The sequence below is a fragment of the Hipposideros armiger genome, unplaced genomic scaffold (assembly GCF_001890085.2).
Source record: "Hipposideros armiger isolate ML-2016 unplaced genomic scaffold, ASM189008v1 scaffold_144, whole genome shotgun sequence".
NCBI classification, from domain to species: Eukaryota; Metazoa; Chordata; class Mammalia; order Chiroptera; family Hipposideridae; genus Hipposideros; species Hipposideros armiger.
This window is the reverse complement of record NW_017731494.1, coordinates 736775-760190: the sequence shown is the minus strand read 5'-3', so window position 1 is coordinate 760190 and position 23416 is coordinate 736775. Positions and strand designations below refer to the sequence as shown.

At 39.1% G+C, this 23416-nt stretch overlaps 1 protein-coding gene across 3 annotated transcripts in view; it reads right to left on the bottom strand.

Annotated features, from left to right (window-relative positions):
• Window positions 1-176: 176 nt before the first annotated feature.
• The window catches only part of TRPM6 (transient receptor potential cation channel subfamily M member 6), a 158642-nt gene continuing 135402 nt past the window's right edge, over window positions 177-23416 (bottom strand). For all 3 annotated transcript variants that reach the window (XM_019650685.1, XM_019650686.1, XM_019650684.1), the window contains 8 exons: window positions 21441-21491; window positions 19876-19941; window positions 17766-18052; window positions 17400-17482; window positions 16462-16667; window positions 9682-9733; window positions 4573-4679; window positions 177-1964 (listed from right to left, as the gene is read on the bottom strand). In XM_019650685.1, coding sequence (XP_019506230.1) covers window positions 1831-1964; window positions 4573-4679; window positions 9682-9733; window positions 16462-16667; window positions 17400-17482; window positions 17766-18052; window positions 19876-19941; window positions 21441-21491 — 986 coding nt within the window. In that variant the 3' untranslated portion in view covers window positions 177-1830. The remainder of the gene's footprint in view (window positions 1965-4572; window positions 4680-9681; window positions 9734-16461; window positions 16668-17399; window positions 17483-17765; window positions 18053-19875; window positions 19942-21440; window positions 21492-23416) is intronic.

The following is a 23416-nucleotide window of genomic DNA, read 5'->3' as shown; positions in this document are numbered from 1 at the left end:
CGCAATGATGGTGCCAACTTGGGCCAGAGAAGCGATGTCCTCCACAACTAGACGGAAGAACAAAAGGACAGCAACTTGTCTGTTCCTCTTCCCCCAATTCCCTAGCGCTGTTCCCATCCCCCAATTCCCCAATAAAAATCTTTAAAAAAAAGAAAGGAAAGAAAAAGCACAACACAGAGATTTGAAATCAAAATGTATTTGTTTTCAAGTTCTGTTCCAGGTAACAAATACTTTGGCTCTTGGACAAGCAAATTGCCTCTTTCCATAAGTGAACATAGCTCTGAAGTGAATACCAATAGATCCCTGATTGCTTTTCAGAATAGAATAAAGCAGTTAAGCCCTGAAAAAAGCATTCACATTTATCCTCATTGCGAACCAAGAAATCACCCAAATTTCCCACCTCCCCCTACCCCCAAGACCCAAATAAAAGCGGTAGAAATTAGATCTTGTGCAAGTCACACTTACAAGAACAAGACACGATCCTTGGCAAACTAAATCCTTGACTTCACACCCCCCCAGGCCTGGGCAACGTTTCCACTGAAGGAAATATAAGCTAAGAATGCAGGAGTGTTGATTTAAAAAGCAAGTTGGTTAATGTAAGGGGTAAAGATGAAGGTGAAATTTTTCAAACCCAGGAGGTTTGTTGCAGGTAGATTGGAATCTTCTTGTGTAAAGGAAAGGAGATGGAGGGGGAGAACAGAGAGGATCCCAGCCCTCTATCTCCTCCTTGTGTGAAAAGCTTATGCTTGTTCTGAGGTAGGGTAACCCCAGTGATTGCGAAAGAGGGAAGACTGATACCCAAAATGTGCTGTAAGTTACAGCTTTCAGGGATCCTTCCCTTGGGCCTCCAAAATGATTACCCGTTCTCACGCCATACTGAAAATGTACACAATAGCACTCGGTAAGCCACCGGCACTCTGCGCTGAATGAAGCAAACATCTTCGAAGTACGTTTTGAAACAGAAACTTAACTTTCCCCATAGGACCTGACAGAGGGTAAGTTAGCCTGTAACAGTATTATACACAGCTTTGGAAAACGGAGTGGTGTTTTAGAGGTTGGCTTAGTCAACTCTCTGACTGATAGCATCCCTGAGCTTTTAAGGGAAGAGAAACCATTTCTTAATAATTTCTAATTTTGCATATCCTTGCTCCCCTTTAAAAAAAGAAGAAAAAAAAGATATAAGGGCATTTGTTTTAGTTTTCCCTTTTTCTTTCAGAGAACCCTGAAATTCCCACTTTTTACTGGTTAGTTTGTGCAGGAGTGTGCTCCAGTCTGTGCAAATGCATCCTCATTCCACTGTTTTCCTTATTATTGTTACCCAGAGCTCTTCGCTGCTGAAAAGGGGAGAGGAGGAAGTCCAGTAACTTTTTTATGTGTATATATATAAAAAACATATAAATGCAATTTGTGGGTGAAATGATGAATAGCAGTAGGGGTTAGAGTCTGCACAGATAGTAAGAAAATAAATTTATCTCCCTGATTCTTTAGTGCCAGCATTCTGCTCTAAGGGTTCTAAGCGACCAGCTAAAGCAATGAGGTATTAAGGAGCTGACTCCCCCAAGTGTCTTCCTGTGGAACTTGAGGATGACAAACACATACAAAGCACCCAGCACCCAGGTCAACATCTAGGAGAAGCCGTTCATCACATATCAGTGAGGTGTTTAGGGCAGGGGAGACATGAGCCTCAGGAGGTATGTCCTAAGGAGGCCCGCAGGATATGGCCATCCTGGCAGAGCTCTGACGTCATCAGTGCTACATCAATCAATCTGTTTTACCACAGTGCTCATGGAAGGGAGGGCAAGGGCTGTCATCTTCCTACTTCCGTCCTTTTTATAATCGTGTGAAGTCTTCCAGAGGGTTACTACCCCTGTCCCTTGCTGGAGGCCCCTCACCTGGTTCTCTTTTGATTTCAAGTCCACAGGTGGAATTAATCCTTCCAGGGGAATAGTCATTCCTTTTTAAATCTGCGAGGAAGACAATTAAGATGGTTAGAGGGGGTCCTCAAGAACATAGCGTTCACAAAGATAGATTGAAATCTAAGCTTTACCAAGTGCTCAGAGAGGACTGTTTCCTCAGGCCACCAATACATGACACTCATACCCTTGACCATGTCCAAACCGCCTTTCCCATGCCCACATGTGACGCTAACTCCTCATGCTATTTCTAACTCCCTAATGCTTGTGCTCACTGGGGCGGGGAGGAGAAGTTTGGCCACTTGATTCAATATGTGATGCCCTGTAAGGCACAATCTGGCCAGAGTGAAGTGAGGCCAAACGGGAAACAGGGCATTTTCATGCTGAATGATGAGCAGGGCCAGGAAGCTCAACCTAAATGGTGATCTCGAGATTTCAGGGGTCAGCTTTCTGGAACAAAACTGTACTTAGGTTTGGCACCGCCTAGGAAAACTTCAGCCACTTACCGGATCCTATGCTTCCTGAAGTCTCCTTCTTCCATATGAGAAGGAAATTATCTAAACACAACATTAATAAGAGTAACCTTTGGGGAGAAATGCATGGAGGAATGTGGGCTTTCAATGTTTGTGGACCATTTTGGTGCTACACTGTATTAAATGTGTTAACCTTAAACGTGCATTCTGTGTATTTTCGATGTTATATGGGAATTACCTGGACATAAAACCAATACATATTATAGTTTAATAATAACCAACGGTTACTGGACATAGCCATATATTATTACTTCAAGCCTCCCACCAACTTTTGAAACAGGTGCTGTGTCGCCAGTGTATGGATGAGGAAACTGAGGCTCAAGGTCACATCCTAGTAAGAAGCAGAAATGGGACGTGAGCTCAACCTGTATGGTTATGGATCCTGTGTTCGTATACACAATCCGAAACTGTCTCAGGTAGATAGATAGATGATAGATAGATAGATAGATAGATAGATAGATAGATAGATAAAACATTATTAAGCAAAAAAGGAAAACCACCCCTATTACTGTTTGCCAGACTCATCTTTTTTTATTCAGATAACCAAATGACTAAGTAAATGAGGATATTTCTTATTTCCATTTGAATGTGCTAATTTAGGTCTTGAAAGGAACTATGGATTAGGACCAGAAGTGGAGAAATTACTGAATTACTCACTCAAATCCCACCGGCATAGGTTAAAAAAAAAAATCTCCACCTTAATCATACGGAACAGCTAACTGGGCTCAAGGATGGAGCAGTGAGTTATGCCTCAGGTCTCCCTTTCTCCTGGTTGATCCCTGTGTCTCCAAGAATGAGAGGCTGCCCTGACCCGAGTACAGAGAATCACACCTGGGAAGAGGCTATCAGCTAAGAACACTGAGTTAATGGGCTGGACTCCAGCCCACAATCATGGGATGACTCAGACTCTGTCAGCACCTGCCTCGCACAGGGCTCTTACCTGAAGGTCTTGAGGCCCCTTAGCCCAGCCCCAGCTCCTTCCTAGGTTCCTCCTGACCAGAGAGGATGCCAGTGGGCAGCTCAGCCAACGTGCTGTGGACTGATCTCTTTGCCCAGGTCTGTTGTGGTTTGTGAGAGCAAGTCCTGGGCAACTAGAAGAGGAGAGTGACAGCCCTCCCCTCTTTGCTGCTCCCATCTGATCTCCCCACTCTACATACCCACCCCTCCAATACCACCTCTGTCTGACAGGCTATTTCTCACTGGAACCAGAAGCCTGCTCCAAATCCCAGTGTTTTGCAATGTTCTTGCCCACAAGAGCTCCTCAATCTCCTACCTCTAATGCCAACAAGATTAGAAATTGCCATTTTTTGTTGTAAATTTACACGCACTCCAGCCCAAGTTACAATGGACGATGATCTTTTACTGATTTCCACTTCAGGGTATGATCACTTATTAGAAGGCAGGAAGGGATACTCAGCTTATAATATGTAAAATTCCATTCTAAGGACAAGTTTGGTATGATCTAAGAAAAACAGTGAGCAAGCTGAGACAGACATAAAATGTCCCTTCTGAGATGAAAGGAAAGAATGCAACAGAGCTGGGACTGCCAATTTGGAGGGCACAGACTGCCAGCTGCTTGCTTTTATGTTAGGAATATTTCCTGTGGTGATGATACTGGTTTCAGAGAAAGTGTACTATATTATCAAATTAGATTTAAAATATATACATTGCAATGTATGTTTAAAGTTTAAGGTTTTTGTAGTAAAAGCCACTACTTTAACTGGCAGATGTGTTTCTCTCCACAGCCGCCCTCCCAAGTGTCCAATGAGTAAATAAGAGAAGAACAGGATTACTGTGGGCACCATACAGGACCCAAGGGTGGGGTGTGGCACGGGGACCTACCTCGATCCAGTTTTATCCCAATTAAGTCAGGGGAACTTTTCCCTTGGATGGACTGTGACAAGTATTGGGCCCAATGTTTTTTTATCACATTTTGGCAGAACCTGAAGTAAATCCCTGTCCTTTTAATCCCGTTAGAGACTTGAAAACTTTGCAGTCAGAAAGTCAGGCCTCAACTTCGAATGAGATAAAAATGTGATTAAGATTTTCTACTCTATCCCACGTTACAATGGATGTTCTTCTATGAGAGAGTTACTTAGAAAAAACTAGAATTGTTTGGGGCATACCCGGGAGTTTGAGCTTCCGGCAGCAGGAGTTGCAACGATGTTTTGCAATGAAGTTTCTAATTGCATCTTCCCCTAAATTGGCTGGTCCAAACACCATTCCTCTTGATCTAGAGGAAATATCAGAATATCAATTAGATCACTGCTAAGAAAAAGGAGCTCAACTAGGATTCTCTGAGATACCGAACAGTATCCCATAGTAACCCAGCAAACTTAAGGAGCCAACAAAGAACAGAGCACTTTGGGGAAGCAACAATGTTAAGTTTGCAAATTTAAAATTCAAATGCACTTAAATCTTTGTACCCAACTCCAGGACCTACTGTGAAACTCATTTCAACACTACTCTGATAGAAGAGAGCATTTTCTATGTACCATGTTAAAACAAAATAGAGTGAGACTCTTTTTAATGCATATGGGCTGAGAGAATGACATTCACTACCAAATGTTCTACTAGAATATCCAAAAGGTAAGGTATAAAGTAAAATAAATTTGCTATTGGAACACACCTTCTAAAAAGATTGATATACATTGTTTTGAACCCAAATACCTTTCTAAATATAACCACGTCCTTGAAAACAAATGCCCAACAAAACCCTATATCAGTGCTCATGGCTCTTTTGGTATCTGCTTTCTACCCTGCAAACTGGCTCTTCTTGGAAAGACACGACTACTATGATTTTGTGGAGGTAAACTACATATGCTAAATATAGGTGACAAAATTACAAACAGTATCAGTATGTATTAGGAACACTTTGAATACTCTATAATTAACAGTAGATCCTCAGCAGATTCCAGAATCAATGTTCATCCATTATCAGACCATGCACAACCATTATTCTTCAGGCTGACACACTACACACCACGGAACAGAGCACACCAGAAACACTCCAAAGAAACTTTATGAAAGCTAATATTTTATTTTAATGACATGCAGAGTGGAAACAGCACATTTTAAAATCTGAACTCAATTACCGCTCTTAAATACCATGTCGTCAGAAAAAAAGAAAAGCAAACTATCACAAAAGGAAACAATAAACTTCGCTTCTAAGGAATGCGGTTTTTCAAAAGGGACGTGGTGTAAAAATGGACTTTTTTTTCCATCCGAGTATTGAAACATTTATCTCAATTTCCACTTCCTTTTGGCAGAATAACAGTAGCTGCTCTGAAGATGTGCCAAGCTCAGAATGAGGGCTGATGTCAGTTTGATCTCACATTGCCTCTTTGCTCTGAGGCGAGTAGGTGGAGGAAATCTCTTGGGAAGACAAAGTGAACGGACACCCAGGATTAATTTTCCTGGTCACTCAATCTCCCTTACAAAGTACGGCTCTGGTGGTATTTACCAGCTGCATAAGCTGCCTCTTGTTAACTATTCTTCTTTCAGTCCTTCTGGTAAAAAAACCACTTCAAATAAGGTGAACCAAATGTGTTAGAAAAGTGGAATCACTCGATATTTAGTACCAGAACACTATGATGCTGATAAAGTAAAAAATGATGGTGTTTTTCTCCATCATTAAAATGGAAGAATTCCTTTTATCTTCTCTCCAGCATGACCCTGTTGGAATATTTCACTCTTGTGCGTTGCACACCTGTCATTTCTTTTCTCCCAGTAAAGCATGAAAACCCCCAACTTAGAAATAGAACATTGATTCTCAGATAAAAGCTATAAGCTAAATCATCTTCCTCTATGAGCTTGGTGAAAGTTAAGACAAAAGAATCAAAACTACTATAAAATGTATATATCAGGGGTTTTGCTCCCAGTGCAGAGGAGAATGAATGAGGGTTGTAGGGACATTCACTTGTGTCTACACCCTACAGCATGCGTACAGCCTTGCAGTATCAGATAACAATGTTTAAAAATGATAAATAAATACAACCAGTGTCCAGACTTTTCACAGCATAGGAAAAGCAGGTGTTGGCTTGGTTCCACGTATGAGGAAACACAAATTAGTACCATGTATACATAGATTTCCTAAAGAATATCTCATCATTATCATCATTTCAGACTTGTCAAATGCCTAACCCATCAAGTCAGTAAGTAAAAAGATGCAATCCAAAACTACCACTAGCTGAGGCAACCTCCATAGAGGCTCATGACCTGAGGAACCAAGAAAAGTGGCCAGAGAGGATGTGGGGGCGAAGAAGGCCTGATGACTTTATCTTCATGTGCAAAGGTTGGGGGAAGGTAAGAGACAACAGGCATTGGAGACAATATCTGAATTTGCACCACAAAAACATCTCTTTTGGTGGAGGATTATTCCCTTTCTTCAACCCCTCCTCCTCATAGGCAAGTTACCATCTTCACAGAGCTTCAGTTTTCTCATTTGTGAACTGGGATTGAAGGTGTTTAATTTCAGTGTTGCTGTTAAGGGTAAAACAAACAAGACATGAAAGCACTGGCTTATTAAACTGGTGCTTCTCAAGCTTCAAGTTACACCAGATCACCTTAGGATCTTGTGAAAATGCAGATACCGATTCAGAAGATCTAGGGAGGGCTTTGAGGTTCTGCCTTTCTAACACTCTTCCAGTTGATGCTGATGTTATCGGTCCGTGGTCCATGCTTTGTGCAGCAAATGTGAGCCTCGTTGAACGAATCAGATGTAATTCTCCACAGTTGCAAGAAAATAGTGTTTCTTATCTTCACCATGAAGGCTAACTGCACCCAAAATTAGGTGACTCCACAAAACCAGGCATGCTACAGCAATGCCATCCTATCAGTTTCGAGTTCCTATCCTCATGTTCTAAGAAATAAAGTTTGCCATAAGACAGGTTTCCAGCCCCAGTTGTCCATTAGAATCACAGGGAGAACTTTTTAAAAATATAGACATCAGGGCCCTATCCTCAGAGATTCTAATTTGATGCCAATTCTGAGCAACTTTTTTGTTTTTAATTCCCCTAGGTGACCTTAGTAGAAATTGAGACCCACTGACCTATAGAATGCAGTTAAATATTCAACTGTCAAGTGGGGTAATATAATCTTAGAATTCTAAAAGATGGAACTATTCAGGTCATAGTAAATGACATATGCAAAGGTCAAAATTTAATAAATGATAGCGTCTACATAAACTTGGTTCATTATATGTGCAAAATTTTTTCACCACAAAATTATAAAGGAAGTACTTATAGTACAAGGTTCCTACTACAAACACTTGGGCACACAGGGCTCCTGAGGAAATAATATTCTCAGCTAAAAACACTTTAGCTCTACTAAAGTAAAAAATAAAGTCTTTATCTGTACCCTAAAGGTTACAACATGAACTGAATGGTCAAATTTCACAGGAATTGGATGCATGGGAGCAATATGGATCGCCTTTATCTTCTCTAAATCACCTAGACCACACAAGTACCTAATACTTTTAGATGGACCACTTTGCATAGAAGCCTATAGATAAGACCATATTTAGATTAGATCGTTCCATTAAAGAACAGAGCATTAAAGCAGTAAATACCATATTTTGCCATGTATAATGTGCTCCTGTGTATAATGCACACCCACATTTATGGCCCAAACTTTCAGAGGAAAAACTTTTCATTTTCATTTTTTAATTGAAAATTTTATTTGTTTACATTTAGGTACTTGTTTTTTGTATTATAAAGGAATTTTAGCATTTATTTTTAACATATTATGGTACAAGAAATATTATGTACCAGTAACAAATTTACAATATTTATGCATCATAGAAGGCCAAGAACTCTTTGTCAATCCAAGTTTGTTGTAAGTTCAACAAAACCGATTATCATATTCCAGGGTATTATTTTGCATATGGATATCGTTATTGATTTCTAGAGTTACACTTTTAACTCATAAGCATAAATAAAAGAATTAAAACCATTGATATAGATACAGAATTAGTACTACCCATGTATAATATGCATCCTTATTTTTCCCTCACAAATTTAGGCAAAAAAAAATTCGCATTATACATGGCAAAATATGGTACTTACAATGTTAGTCCTGTGGGAAGGAAAGTAAAATTTTCATATTTTATCATACAAGGATTTCCCACTTATGTAGTTTTATATATATATATATATATATATATTCTACAATGCAGGGCAAAGTATAGACACTTAGGACAACTAAGAAATGTTGTATGCCAGCAGTTCTCAGATGTGGTCTCTGCGTCAGCAGCATCAGAATCATCTGGGAACTTGTTATATTATTTGGCCCCACCCCTAACCCAGTGAATCAGGAAAAGGGAGGTGGGGGCAGCAATCTGTGTTTTAATAAACTTTCCTGGTCATTATGATGAAAGTTCATGTTTGAGAACCACTGTTACCCGACATATTGATCAGTCCTTAATCAACCCCGTCATTTCTTTCTTTCTACTCCACCTTTAACAGACGAATACAACCTCAGAGCCTCTATTGCCAAGGCTTCCCAAAAGCCTGCTTATGGGATACAATGCCCATGGGAATTCAAAGGACAGGCAGATGACTCATCCCTCCACATAATTTAAACCTCGGTCTTGAATTAACAGACAATCTGGTGCTCTTTATTTCAGCCCCATTGTTTTGGCCTCTGAGATTTGCTGTTACTATAGCACACTTTATGCCCTCAGCTTTCATTTTACAGGCATGTGATGGAAGAAGCTGCCTGTGATGAGATGCAATGACTCCACTGTGAGGACAACAAAGGAAACTGTGCTTCTCCTGTGACATTGTTTTCACGTCAAAGCTTATAGAGATTGAATTTACCCATATTTCTCTTTGGTCTAGGCTACTAGAAAACTCAGAGTCAAATTTGCAACAAAGTTCTAGCTACTGCAATGGTCTTTATAATTTCTATTTATGTGTACTAAAAACTCCACATTTAATCTAGTCATATTTTCTTTTTGCGCCATTTCCCAATCTGTGCTTTCTTTAAAATCTTACTGTATTTTAAATCTTATTGTATTTTATTATATTGTAATTAAATATATAGAGAACAGATAAAGAAATAGATATGGTTATGGATATATAGACATGGATATAGATACATAGATAACAGCTGCCTCAAAACTTTTCTAGGATCTAGACAAGAACTATAAATGTTTTGAAAATTATTTTTTAAAAAACATGTATAGTGTGTTAAATATGCAATTTTCTAAATGATAACATCATAAATTAACTTACTGTTTGTCTTCAGGTTTTATAACAGATGGATCTGTCAAATTTTCTCCAACACCTCCAAAGAAGAAAGAAAATAATATAGCAAATGGGAATTTCATTTTCTCAGAAATTCAAGAAAATAATAATCAAATTTTACTTCATTTCTTTAAACCTATATCCACCCCGTAATAAATTAAACACCATGTGAATTAACTATACTATAAAAATTGTCCAGGCATGTTGGACAATTTTAGTTAATGCATGGCCTCCTGCAACCCCCTCTTAAGCAATAAGAAATTTCTAGACCAAAAATGAATGTTTTAGTGGTATGGCCACAGTTACTATTAGTGGCATGTCTCATTCGTTTACTACTCATATATACTAGACATTTTAATTTTATTTTCTCTAATTCTCAGCAATCATAAAAGTATTAGCATCCTCATGTCCTCATTTGACCAATGAGAATGTTGATATTCAAAGAGATTAAGCAATTGTCAGAGGTGACACAGTCCACAAGTGGCGATAACAGGAATCAAGCTGAGCCAAAGCTTGTGGGCATGGTCTCCTTTGATGGAGTCCATCCGTGCTCAGCAAGGTGAAAGGTGCTGTGTGGTTCTGCTGGAACAGCCTCTGCTCCATCAGAGACACATCAAATACTACATAAATATAGCCTTTAAAAACAGTAGGATACAGGGCTGGCCGAGTGGTGCGATGGTTAAGAACTGGCTTGGGACGCCAGAGGGCCCGGTTCGGATCCCACATATGAGGGCCAGTGACACTGCCCTCTACAGCTGAGATGCTAAACAACAGCTCAACCTGGAGCTGGGCTGCTGTGAGTCACTGGCGACGGCGTCGGCTGCAGCCCCCGTGGCAGTGGGTTGCCACAGGCTGCCGTATGTAACCAGCAGCCAGGGTGAGCGGCCAGCAGCCGCAGTGAGCGGCAGTCCAGAAGCCGGTGACTGATCTGCCTCGCCAGGGAAGAGCGCAATGATGGTGCCAACTTGGGCCAGTGAAGCAACGTCCTCCACAACTAGACTGAAGAACAAAAGGACAGCAACTTGTCTGTTCCCCTTCCCCAAATTCCCCAGCACTGTTCCCATCCCCCAATTCCCCAATAAAAATCTTAAAAAAAAAAAAAGATGGTTCTTTTAAAAAAAAACAAAAAAACAGTAGGATACAAATGCCCCAAACTCTTGATCTGGGTGCTTAATGCTGTGTACATGTTCCTGAATATATGTTATTCTCTAATAAAATTTACTGATTAAAAAATGACACATAGGTATAATTTAAAGCTAACATTTATCAAAACAGGGATCAACATCCAAAGTGAATCTCTGTTATAAAATGAAAGTGGTGAAGAGATTGATTTCTGACAGCTGTCATGTTTCACAGGCAGGCCAATCAGACAGGTACATGCAACAATTGGGCACAACCCATTGATTTCTAAGATCATTCTCTCATTAGCACTGGCTCTCTTTGCTTGGAAGACACCAACCTTGTGGGAAAATTATTTTTAAATCATACAAAATTTATAACATTATAATATAGTTTTATTTGGTAAAAAAATATGTTTTCTAACCACTATTTTTATTTAAAAAAAGATTTTTGCTATGTTCTGTATGTTTTACCATATGCTAAACCTTTCACACACACACATAAAAAAACAGTTATCCTTATAGGATAGTCCTTTCCCCTAAGAAACTGACTTTCTTAGGAAAACACCCTGCTTAAATAGGGGTTTTCAACCTTTCTTGTGTCATGGCCCTCTTTGTCAGTCTGATGAATCTTGGGGACCCCCGTCTCAGAATGTTTTAAAATGTATAATTTAAATACATATGATTACAAAGGAAACCAATGATACTGAAATACAGTTACCAAAACATTTTTTTCATCGTTCTATTGCAATACATGCGCTTCTTTATTAATACATTAAATAACAGGATCCAACACAAGTCTGATAACTATCATATCATCCAAGTAATAAATATGAACAGTATTTTGAGATATCTGCCAACACTGTAACATACTATGTTAATATCTGTAATTGCTATCACAAATAGTCACAGGTACTGCTAATACCACTGTGGCATGTGGTCTCCATTATAATTGAAGAAAATGATGACTTTCAGCTATAGGTTGGTGAAAACAAAGGTGTAATTTGTTTTTCATCAGAGTTCACAGACCCTCTGAATTCTATCCAGGGACACTTTAGAACCCCTGGGATAGAATCTCTTTACACATGGATTTTGATTAGGGAAAGAGAAAGCAAAGCTGAAACACAGGCTTAAGGTCAAGTGTGCAAAATGTGCTTTGCTCATCTTTTTTTTTTTTTTTTAAGAAAAAGTCATAGGAAGAGGTTGGGTTGTTTATATTTTTCTCATTACAGTTATAAGAAGGAACAGCCTGGAGATATCCTATTTTTTAACTATGTAGTAAATAAACAGAACAACAAACAGACTGATATCCCAAGTACCTTCAGTAAGGAGATTAAAGGCTATAAATCCTTTACATGTTAAAGCTCAGACCTAACTTTAAACCTGAAATTTCCAACACTGATGAATGCTTTAGGCTGATGTCTGAGTGAACTGTAAATTTAAGCTGGGAATACAGACAGTGCCTAAAGAGGTCATATTAATTGGGAAAAAGGAAGTTTTATGGGGGGAAAAAATGTCTATTGAAATCATATTAGCTCCTGTTTACATTAAATCTTGTTGCCTGTTACACAGGCAGATGTCAAAGAATCTGAGTTCCACTCATAACCCCATCACTTCCAAGTTCTGTGACTTGGCCACAATAGTTAATCCCTGTGAATCTGTGTTGTCATCTGAAAGTGCAAATAGTGGGACTTACAGGGTCACTGAGAAGATTAAATGAACTATTGTATACAAACTGCTTAGCAAAGTGTCTGACCCAGAGGGTGTTAAAAAATGTCAACTGGGAGGCCGGTTGAGTGGCTCAGTTGGTTAAGAGCTCACTCAAGAGTGTAGAGCTCTGAGCAACAGCAGTTCGAGTCCCAGCCTGAGTTGAGCTGCTGCTGAGCTGCCAACAGGTGGCAGGATGGCTCAGCTATAAAAAAAAAAAAAATGTCAACTGCTATTTTTATTATCTTTATTCTATGAAGATGTCTCATGAAATTTTACCACTGGTAAAATCATGGTCCGATTATCTCATTTCCCTAAAGTACCGTGTTTCCTAATGAATAAATTCCCTTATAAGAATGAGAGTAGGGTATCCACAAACCTTTATATCCTATACCCAATCTAACAGTTCAAAAATATATTTTGGGGGGCCCACGATTGGGGGGCATTCCAATGTGTGAAAGAAAAATAGAGAGGAACCCACAGAATTGATCATACTGCAAGCACCACCTGCACCGCCACCTACCCTGCCTCTCTCCCAGCTACACAGGAATCATCCAAAAATCACACTTCAACATTGGAGCCCATCCTACCCACATATTCTCCTAGATATTTGAAAACATGGAAGAAAGTAAGACAGTTTCACATTTAAAAATTCCAATGATTATCTCCTTACCAGCTTCAACAGAGCAAATGCCCAGGTAATAAGCAGTATGCCCTTATGAGAAACCCAGAAACATACATTCTGATCCCAACCACCTTGGAATGCATCAGTGAATGTCTACATCTATAGAAAAGAGTCACCTCCTTTGTAGCAGTAGCATTTCATGATGATGATGATGATGATGATGATGATCTAATGTTAACTTATTCCGAAAACTGCTTTGTTGAATAAAAAAATCTAATATCTCTACAAAAATTCTTTGAAAAATACAATGAGGTTTTCTAAAACGTGCTCCAGACCACTGTGCTTTGAATTAAAAACGCAACTGTTTTTAATTCCCATTGCTGGGAATTATATGTTGGATTTCCAGTGTAATGATAAAGATTCAGGCACTCACAAGTAGGATTTTTAAATGGAATGTGAATGGAAAACTACAGAATAATTACATGACTAGAAACTGATCTAGCCTCGCCTTAGAATTCATCTTCCTGGCCCAGTGTAGCAGCTCCTGAGTTAATGAGTGTCCATCCCTTGGAAGGAAGTAGAGAGAAGAAAAGAAGAAGAAACTGCAAGAATGAACTTCCAGAGTATTTCTCATTCCTTCTTTCCTTCAAAGCAATCGGTAGCCAGAGCAAGCTGATCAGGTCTTCACTCTACAGACACTGAAGCTGGGTATCTCTCTGCAGTACCATCAGGGCCACACAGCTAAGAACAGACTACCCTCAATTGAACATCAATTTGCATTTTAAAGAGCCACTCAGAGATTAATACTAACAACAACTAACATTTACTGAGGGCTTACTATGTGTCAGGAACTTGTCTCATTTTAACCCCTTAACAAGCCTATGAATTAAGTGCATATTATTTTCCTCAATTACAAATGAAGTAAGTGAGACTCAAGATGGCCACTGCCCCCACCCCCACCCCCACCCTTGTCACACAGCTCATTTGTGGTAAAGCCAGTAGTCAGATGCCAGCACTGCAACTCCACAGCTCCTCCTCCTAACTGCTGCTATTGGGCTTCTCAGTATCCATTCCCTACCACCCAGATGATACACATCATCTCTCCAAAGACTAGAAATACTAATAAACAAAACTGAACCAAAAACCATTAAGCTATTTTAAGAAAACATTATGTTCTTCACATTTTTCCTCTCCAACCTGGTTTGGATTAAATATGATAATGCATAAGCCTTTAGCCAAGTGTTTGGCATAAAATAAGTACTTAGTAAAGGTTAGCTAGTAGTACTAGTAATATAACTGCTTATAATTACTATTATAGGATTTGTGTTCTTCCATGAATTCAGGCCTAACCAATTGGCCAAAACTCTCTAATATGTATCTCAATTTCTTTACACTCATTCTATGATGTCCACGTTTCCCTTCTTTGAAGGTCAGTGTTTTGACATAGTTTATTTGTAGTGGCCTATTTCTGCAATTCACGTAATTGCCCAGTAAAAGAATAAAGTTAATTCCCTTTTTCCCCCAAGACTATCAACTGCAGCATTTGTTCTGTTTAATGTCACTTTGGATTACTAAGAGACATAAAATCCCCAAACATAAACATCATTAAACAAAAACCTATTCAAGTGGAATAGAAAACACACTGAAGAGTCATCATTAATTCCTTAAAGTTTTTCTTTGGTTGTTTTTCTTGTTTCTGTTTTTGCTTTTTAAAGAACTCCACCCAAAACTCAAAGCACAGATACACAAGTACAGATGAAAATAATCAACCTCTCCCCAACATGAGCTACAAAAGCAGATGCCTTGGGCATCGGCATGCTGGGTTTACATGGACCATGTACTTGATGGTTAAAAACGGAATCATCTTGACTATTTTAACTTTGTTTATATTGCTTCCTAAAATATTGTGTTTGAGGGTTAGAAATAAAATTCAACCCTGTGAACGGCACATATCTGAAAGAACAGAAGGATTTATCTGTAGTTTAAATAGTGTGTACACATCCTTAAGCACATGGCACAACTTTCAATCAAAACGGTTTTGCAGCCTTACTGGACATTATTCATGATGCCCCAGGATTGCCTATCTTGACTATCTTCAGCCTCCAAGCCTGGCTTTCAGCACAGAATCCCAGGACTGGAGAGATAGGAAAGTCAGAGAGAACAAGAAATAGGCCCAATCTGTTTAAATGAGCCATAACATGATTGCATCCTATGGGAGTGAAACTCATGAAGAAATCAAATATAGTACAGTGAAAAGGAAAGAATAGCTGGTCAAACCAGCTTATATCCTGGCTCCCACTTAAGTAGCTGTGCAACCTTGGGCAAGTTATTTAAACTTTCTGGGCCTAAATTCCCCATAATATCTACTTTGAGGTGCTGCTTCTGGGATTAAATGAGATAACTTCTTTGAAAGTTCCTGGGCTAAATCCCTTATTTAAAACCAAAGCTCCAGTCAGTGAGCCCGGGAACTAAACTTTGACCTTAATACATATTTTGTCCTGTCCTTGCAAGAAAAGCCTGCTAGAGATACTCTGCTTCGTGCTGCAGGATTATAAATCACATGTGAGACGTTGATAGTGGGAAGATGCACTGATCAAAGGCTTCCATTAGAAAAGAGTGTGATGCATCATCTCAGGCTTAGTTTGTACTTTCGTGAACTGTCATATCAAGGTACACAGCAAAGAGAGCAAGCTAAATTATAAATTGCTAAAGAATGAGCTCAAAATCATGAAAAATTCCCAGAAATTAAACTTTCCTGTGTGTATAAATGCATGCTTAAATGTTATTATAAACGTAAGTCCAAGGTAAACCATAAAACTGGAAAATTTGGTGCAAAAGTCATTCCCATTTAGATCAAAGTTTAGATGTCTTTAAATTTTAGACAGCTAATCATCTGCCAATATCGTTCCCTTGATCTAAGTGGGAAACAACAAAGTAGGCACTCGTGATCATCCCTGTACAATGTCTGAAAAAAACAGCCCCACCTCCTTTCAAAACTAGAGCAACACCATACATTACCCATCCTGATGCTTGCAAGACCTCTCAGGACACCTGCCTGGTTATTCCCACTTAGGATAGTTTCACAAATAATAAATAAATTCAGAAAACAGAGGCCGTCTTTTAGTTTTCAAATTAAAAAAAATAAATAAATAAGTATGCACTGGAATGTCTCCACTGAAAGACCTTAACCATGGCTTTGAGTAAAGAAAGAGCTGGGGTCAAATGTAGGTGACAATGACATGGAGAAAACATTTCCTGGTCAATGTTTTCTAAACTTTGCCCCATGCTTGTTGTATCGAGTCATAGGCTATCAATCACCTTGCAAATCTAAAACCAACAGCTCTCCCCGAGTATACTCATAGGTCCAGTGAGAGAAAGCCAGCATCAGCTCCTCCAAGGTGTTGCTGGGGGCAATTTCATCACCATTGTTGTTATTGTACTTCCGAAACTCCCCCGTCATATACTTCTCAATGGTCAACCATTGGTTGGCTGAATGGCAGTAGATTAAGAAAACTTCCAGGAACCTATGAAGAGGAAAAAGAGGCCACTGATTCCCCACAAGACAGCAAAAGTGGGGGTTACATTACTGAACAGTCAGCAGCAGGGGACATTACCCAGCTCTGTTCTGATGCAGCCTCAATGCACAGGTCCTTGCTTTCTATGGAATGCAAAGAGTGGGGGTTTTCCCATGCTTACCCACCCCCCTTTTCTTTTAGGAAACTCTTTTATGAGTACCAAATTCAACTTTTCTTGCCATGTTCTATAACATTCCTTGTAAATAAAACAGTAAAATATTACTATAAGTCCTCAGCACTGAATTATGCCCTGTCTTGGTAAATGAATGCAACTGTAGGAGACACTCAAGTCAAAGAAACGAGAGTTCACTCTTATAAAGTTTCTACTGTCTATATGATATTAGAGGAAGAAACTATACTTAAAATATAAATGGTTTTCTGCCAAATTGTTCCTGGACATTAGTAACTACACCAAGGATCTGCCTGTTTCAGGTAGAGAAGTTAGTCATGGCCTCTGCCTGAACTTATCTTTTCCACCCACATAAATTCAGTGATTTATGTATCCTTGGGATGTCTAATTCTCTTTTTACCAGTCTCCAGAACTATGAAAGGTAGAACCCAGAAATAAGCCTTAAGGAACTTCCCCATGGGTCTCGTATTTCTCATGACTAATAGCGCTGAGAAGAAATTGATAGAAATTCCTACTTAAAATGAAGGGCCAGGGTGCCAATACTTCCTCACCTTGGTGTATAGGGAACGGTTTGTGGTTTCACTTGGTTGAAGGTATAGATCAGTTTTTGAGCAGCTCTTTGTTGTTGAATTTCCTACAAAATAAGGAGCATTGATAAAAATATTGGTTTACTATCACATACCTACTAACTAATGATCATACTTTCTAGAGGTCTCCCAAGAAGATTTTCCACTTTACTCAACTCCCACCGTTCCCCACTCCAAAAGCAAAAGCTCTACAAAACAAATGTAACAAATACCACCACTTCCAAAAAAGAATAGGCTATCCTTTGTGTTAAAGATAATGACCTTCAATCAGGACATAGCCAGATCTCCTTTCTCTGACCTGTCCATCTGGGCTCTGGGTCTCTGACTTACCCTAAGGCAAAGATGAAGCACAGTATGCTCCTGGAAGATGTTGTGCCATGTCTGCACAACCTCAGGAAGAAAGGACTTCACAATGAAAACCTGCCCTGGCTTAAGAATGTCATCCTCAGACCAGGTACTGATGACTCTCATGGCTTTGCGGAGGCCACCATCCATCTCCTCTCGGGACAACACCTGGATTATTGCAGCTCTCCCACGCTGGGACCAAGAAGACATGCTTTTATCAAGATTCAATGGGGAACTCTCCTCCAGCCTGTAGACAGTTACTTCTTCTCCTGCTGCAAAGAGAAGTGTAGATGAGGAGTTCAGTGAGATCCCATGTCTGTGATATGGACAGCATCCTAAATATCAACTCAGAATCAGTTCACTTTCCCAAATGATCAGAGGAGAATGAGAATTTTACCTACATGGGAACAAGCAGAAAACAAAGACATGGATCTGGCCATGTTTCTGTGTTATTTATTGTCCAGTAAAGAAGCAGAGGGGGAGAAGGGAGAAAGCATAGGATGATATATAAGAATTAAGTTGCTCTTATTGTGGACTATAGCTGGGCAAAAACAAAGTCAAAGTAGTAAAGATATGCTTCTTTCATTAAAATTCAAATACTTCTAAAGTGATAGCTCAACCCATGTTTTTCATTACCATCCCCCTTATGAGATTAGACATTTCTTCTAATTTTTCTAAAATGCCTCTCCCATGACATTTTAATACCAAAGATATACTGTATATCTGTTTGTGTGCTGTATACACAGTGCTTTATATATATATATATATAAAGGATGTTTTTTTTCTCCCTTGGAAGTGATAGCACCCCCATTGAGAATGCATGCTTTAACCCAGTTGAGTTAGACAAAATTAAGGTCATACCCCCGAGATTCTCCCTCCATCCTTTGTGCCTTTGGACAAGTTACTCAGAGCCTTATTTTTCTCATCAGTAAAATGGGTATGAAAGTAACTCTCCCCTCTTTGGGCTATAAAGATTAAATATGTTAACCTGGCTAATGTGAACTGGAATCGCAGATACAAACTAATCCCCACTTAAAAGATTTTAGACACAAAATGCTCTTTAACTGCTATATAGATTTTACTTTTAGGCTGTTCAACAGAGAACAATAAGAATTCAGCCTAGACCCCACCTAACACAATGTTCAATGCTTCCTGACAGAAGTAACATATTCTATAAACAACTTCAGTCCAGCCTGCATTTACTTCTCTCCTTTCACCTCTGCTTCAAATGGCTTTTGTTGTGTGTGAACACTGTACTAGTTAGCTTACCAAGAAAGGAATCTATTTGTTCACGCTTGTGTTTAATTCCTTACTAAAAAACATGTCTAGGTAGTGCTTAGTAACATATTTTCAAGTGTTTATTCTTGGTGCCCAGATAAATGCCACTGAAGTACCTAGAGGATTTAGAGCAGGGTTGCTGAGTTGCAAAACCAGCCATGGAGCCAAGTGGAAGGAGAAAGCATCTGCATCAATAATCAGAAGCCACTTGATCTGTCCCCATATGAAGAGTGTGAAGAGAATCAAGATCTAGGACAGTGTGGGGACCCTTGTTACATGGTCGGTCGGCTGGACAGAGAAACTCTGGTAGCCTTGTCTAATGCAAGCTTGCTTTTTTTTTTCTTTTTTTTTTACTACTCCAGCCTTTCAAAATGATGTTTGCTGTCTGAGCTAAGAGCAATTAGCTTACACAAAATAAAATAAACACATAAAAAGCATTTCTCTTCAGATGCCTGTAGCTTTTACCATATTGACATGTATCACTTTCTTCTGTGTTTATTATACATGGTTGGTTGGTTCCTTTCTTTCCTACTTACTTCCAGCCTTAAATCAGTGAATTTCAGGTGCAACATTATTGTTTTTTTCCCAGCTGCTGCTCATTATCAGTCCCATTCCCATAGTATTAGATTTTGACCCTAGGAGCCAGCCGGGTGGTTAACAAGAGTTTCTGTTTTAGGAAATTAATCTCACTAAACTGCTACCATCAGCAAAACAAAATTTTCAACTAAAGTGATTCAAAATGGTTTCCCCATTGATTTACTCATACGTTATGCCTCTGCCCTTGGCACAGCCTCAAGAAGGTGGAAATGGCACTCACCAAAGAGTTGGATTGGTGTAAATGGTATAGTCTGAGAAAGCCTCATTAAATTGTTCCTTTCAATGGCTGTAAACAAAAACAAATTTACAAAACCAGATTTGAAGTATGCATCAGTAGGCTGAATCTATAGCAAGCCTCCCATATCAATTTATTCATATAATACTAAAATATTTCATTTCAAAGACCCCTTATTTTTACCTTTATCAAAAACATTATCTATAATACAGTATTTTAAATGAACTATGCCTTAAACAGTTAGGATATCCCAGTCTTAGGCACAGATTATATAATATTACATAACATGGTCTGAGGTGGGGCTTTCACCTTCACTCTCCCGAATATCAAATTACATACAAATCCATACATATATGGAACTTTCTTTTAAAGGGCACTTTAACCTGTGGTCTTCATTTTTGTTTTTTCTTTTCCAGAGCAGATCTAATGCACAGTGGACTGTGGGGACATCTACTGTTGACTTTGCACAGTTCACCTTCTTTTCCCACAGAGGGCTAAAGACCAATTTTAATTAGAATCAAGTGATCTGCATTTTCCTGTTAAGAGCCATATCCTAACAGATCAGAGTCAATAGGAGTTACGGTATTCCTCACCAGAAACTTTCCTAATTTGACAGCTGGAGTCAAAATAATGGATTGCAGTTGAGCTGAAAGACTCAGTTTTAAGAGTCCGGGATATGGAGTCTGGAATCCACTGCAGCACTATTCACTACAGAAGAGAATTCAGGATAAGGCAGTCTATTATTGGACCCCAAATATATAACCTTGATATAATAATAATGGTAATTATCACACTATTAAACTCTTACTCATGTACTGAGCTTCAGATCGTGTAAAAAGCTTGCTTGTGTATTATCTCATCCAATGCTGCGAGTAATGACACCCAAAAGACCACCGGATGGCATGAGGCCAGCTGCTGGTTATATTGCTTTGCATTTCAAAGTCTTTCCCTCTTAATTTTCAACTAGCCCATTGGCAGATTGTTCCTTGGGAAAGGCAAGTGCAATGATTCCCACCTTGAAAGAAAGACACTTGAAGCACTGTGAAGTGATGTTGCTTAAGAGTCAAGACCCTTGACATCTTGTTTAATAACATCCTTGTAAGGTGTCTTTCTTGAACTTACTCTGTGGGTTATGTTCTATAACATTCTATGGCTATGTTCACTGAGGACCCAGTGAGGGTACAAAACCCTCCCTCCCAAAAACTGGCCTCAGGCCTATCTCTTCCCTAATCCAAAATGTGGAGGTCTCTGGCTATGGGCTGGCTTTGAGCTTGCAAGGAATTGTTAGATCTCAAGATCATCTTTCCTCTTCACAACATGGAACTTGCCAATACAAACAAACATTTTTTTTTTAAACCAACACTTTCTTAAATCCATATTTCCCCAAGTCAATGGCAAGGTAAGAAATCTAAAAGTTCTTCTCATCAGAGTGAACAACTTTTCCAGTTGGGAGCTATATCAATACTACAAATTCATCAAAGTTTCTGTTTACGATGCAGAATCACAGACATTCAGCACAGTTGACATGTCTATGTGCACATGCATCCTACCTGAATAATGATGGTGAGGCTCTTGAGGGCTTTTTAAGGAGGCTGAGATTTCTGAAATTATAGAGAAGATTGGCATTTTAATTACTTGGCTGGAGATAAATACATGCCTCTGAATATATTGCCTTCAAAGTTATTGTTGAACAGGTTAATCAGAATGGCTTCTTGGTATTCGAGAAAGATTGCCTAATATCCTTTAACCGCATTATTGCACATGGTATCCTGACAGCTTCCAATCATCAATGCAATATCTCCAAACATATTTATGTAGGGAATTGAAGAAAGACAGGTAATATTAGCCTCAAAGATGTATTTCCTCCGAACCAATTACACCTCTGGGTTGCAGAAGGCACTCAGCTGCCCATCACACTTCATGACATCCCAGAAGCACAATTCTCTGAGCTCCCTACCAAGAAGCAGTACCCATATAAAGACATTATTAATACCAAGTTATTAGCAGACGACTTTACTGACCTAAAATGACAACAAAATGATGGAAACACATTAAGAGGTATATAACAGAAACAAAGGAATGGGTAGAGAATTTGACACCAAGGGATTTGTTTGGTTACAGAAGGACTGTGCTGGGAACACCTCCTGCAAGTTTAACTCCTCTATGTGCTCCAGTCCTAAATTACAAGGCTCCAGAGAAATCCTTTGCAACAGTTTTGCCATTTCATAAAATCAAAATTAAAGTGGAGAACTTCAGTCTCATGGTGGCAACTGCTTTATACCTAGTAGAGTAAGCAGCATAATGAGCCCAATTTCATAGATCTCTCTGGCTTCTTGTTGCTGGATAAGGAACAAAAATCCCTTCCTTTGGGAGTACTTGATAAAAAGTGGGATCAGCAGAAAAGCCTTTTCCTTTTGGAGTTCATTCAATAACGTTAATAATAATAATAAAGTATTCAGCCCCCATATAGGTCATGATAGGTGTGACAGATGTAAGATGTGTCTCCCACCCCAGAGGAAAGCAAATACAAAACAGTGGGAGAGAAAGACATGTAAACTATAATTACAATATAGTTTGCTAAGTTATATAATAGAGGTGTATAGAGAAGCTTCTGGAAACTTCATAGACAAATAATGGGAAATACTTAAAGAGTATGGGTATCTAAGTCTGATAAAGCTGAGTTTCAATCCTGGCTTAACCACTTAAGGAGCTGTGAGATTTTGTTCACATTCACTCAACACATATTTTTTGAACACCTACTATATACCAGATACTGGTCTATGCTTGAGAGAAAGAGCAGTAATAAACACAGACAAAGTCTCTGACTACATTCTAGTAAAGGGAAATAGAAAATAAACAAACAAAAGAATATATAATGTACATAGTATTTTACTTACATATCTAGTGAAAAGGGTTAGGAAGTATGAGAAACAGGGAGATTACTATTTTATATAGGGTAGTTAGGCAAGGCCTCTTTGATAAGGTAAAATTGAGCATAGACCTGAAGGAAGAGAGGAGGAACGTCTTATAGATAAATGAAGAGCATTCCAGGCAGAGGCAACAGCAAGTGCAAACGCCCTGAGGCAGGACCGTGTTTGCGGTGCTAAGGAGGAGAGTGTGACCAGAGCACTGTCCTGAGAGAAAATGAAGTTAGAGAGTTGGAGGACGGAGAAGCTGATTAACAGGCCCTAGAGACCGTGTTTAGACTTTGCTTTTATAGAGTGCACTGGAACACCATTTGAACAGAAGAATGACTCAATATGGCTTTCAGTTTAAAAAGGTTATTCTGCTTGCACTCTGGAAATAGAAAGCAATAGTCTGGAGGAAAGGCCATCCTGTAATCCAGGGAAGAGATAAAGAGTGGTATGTAGAGGTACCAAACTGATCATATTCTTGGTATATTTGGAAGAACTTACTGATAGGTGAGATGCGGGGATGTGAGAAAATGGGAGATAAGTATGATTACCAGACTCTGGCCTCAGCAATGGATGGATGGAAGTGCCACTTCCTGAGATGGGGGAGAAGG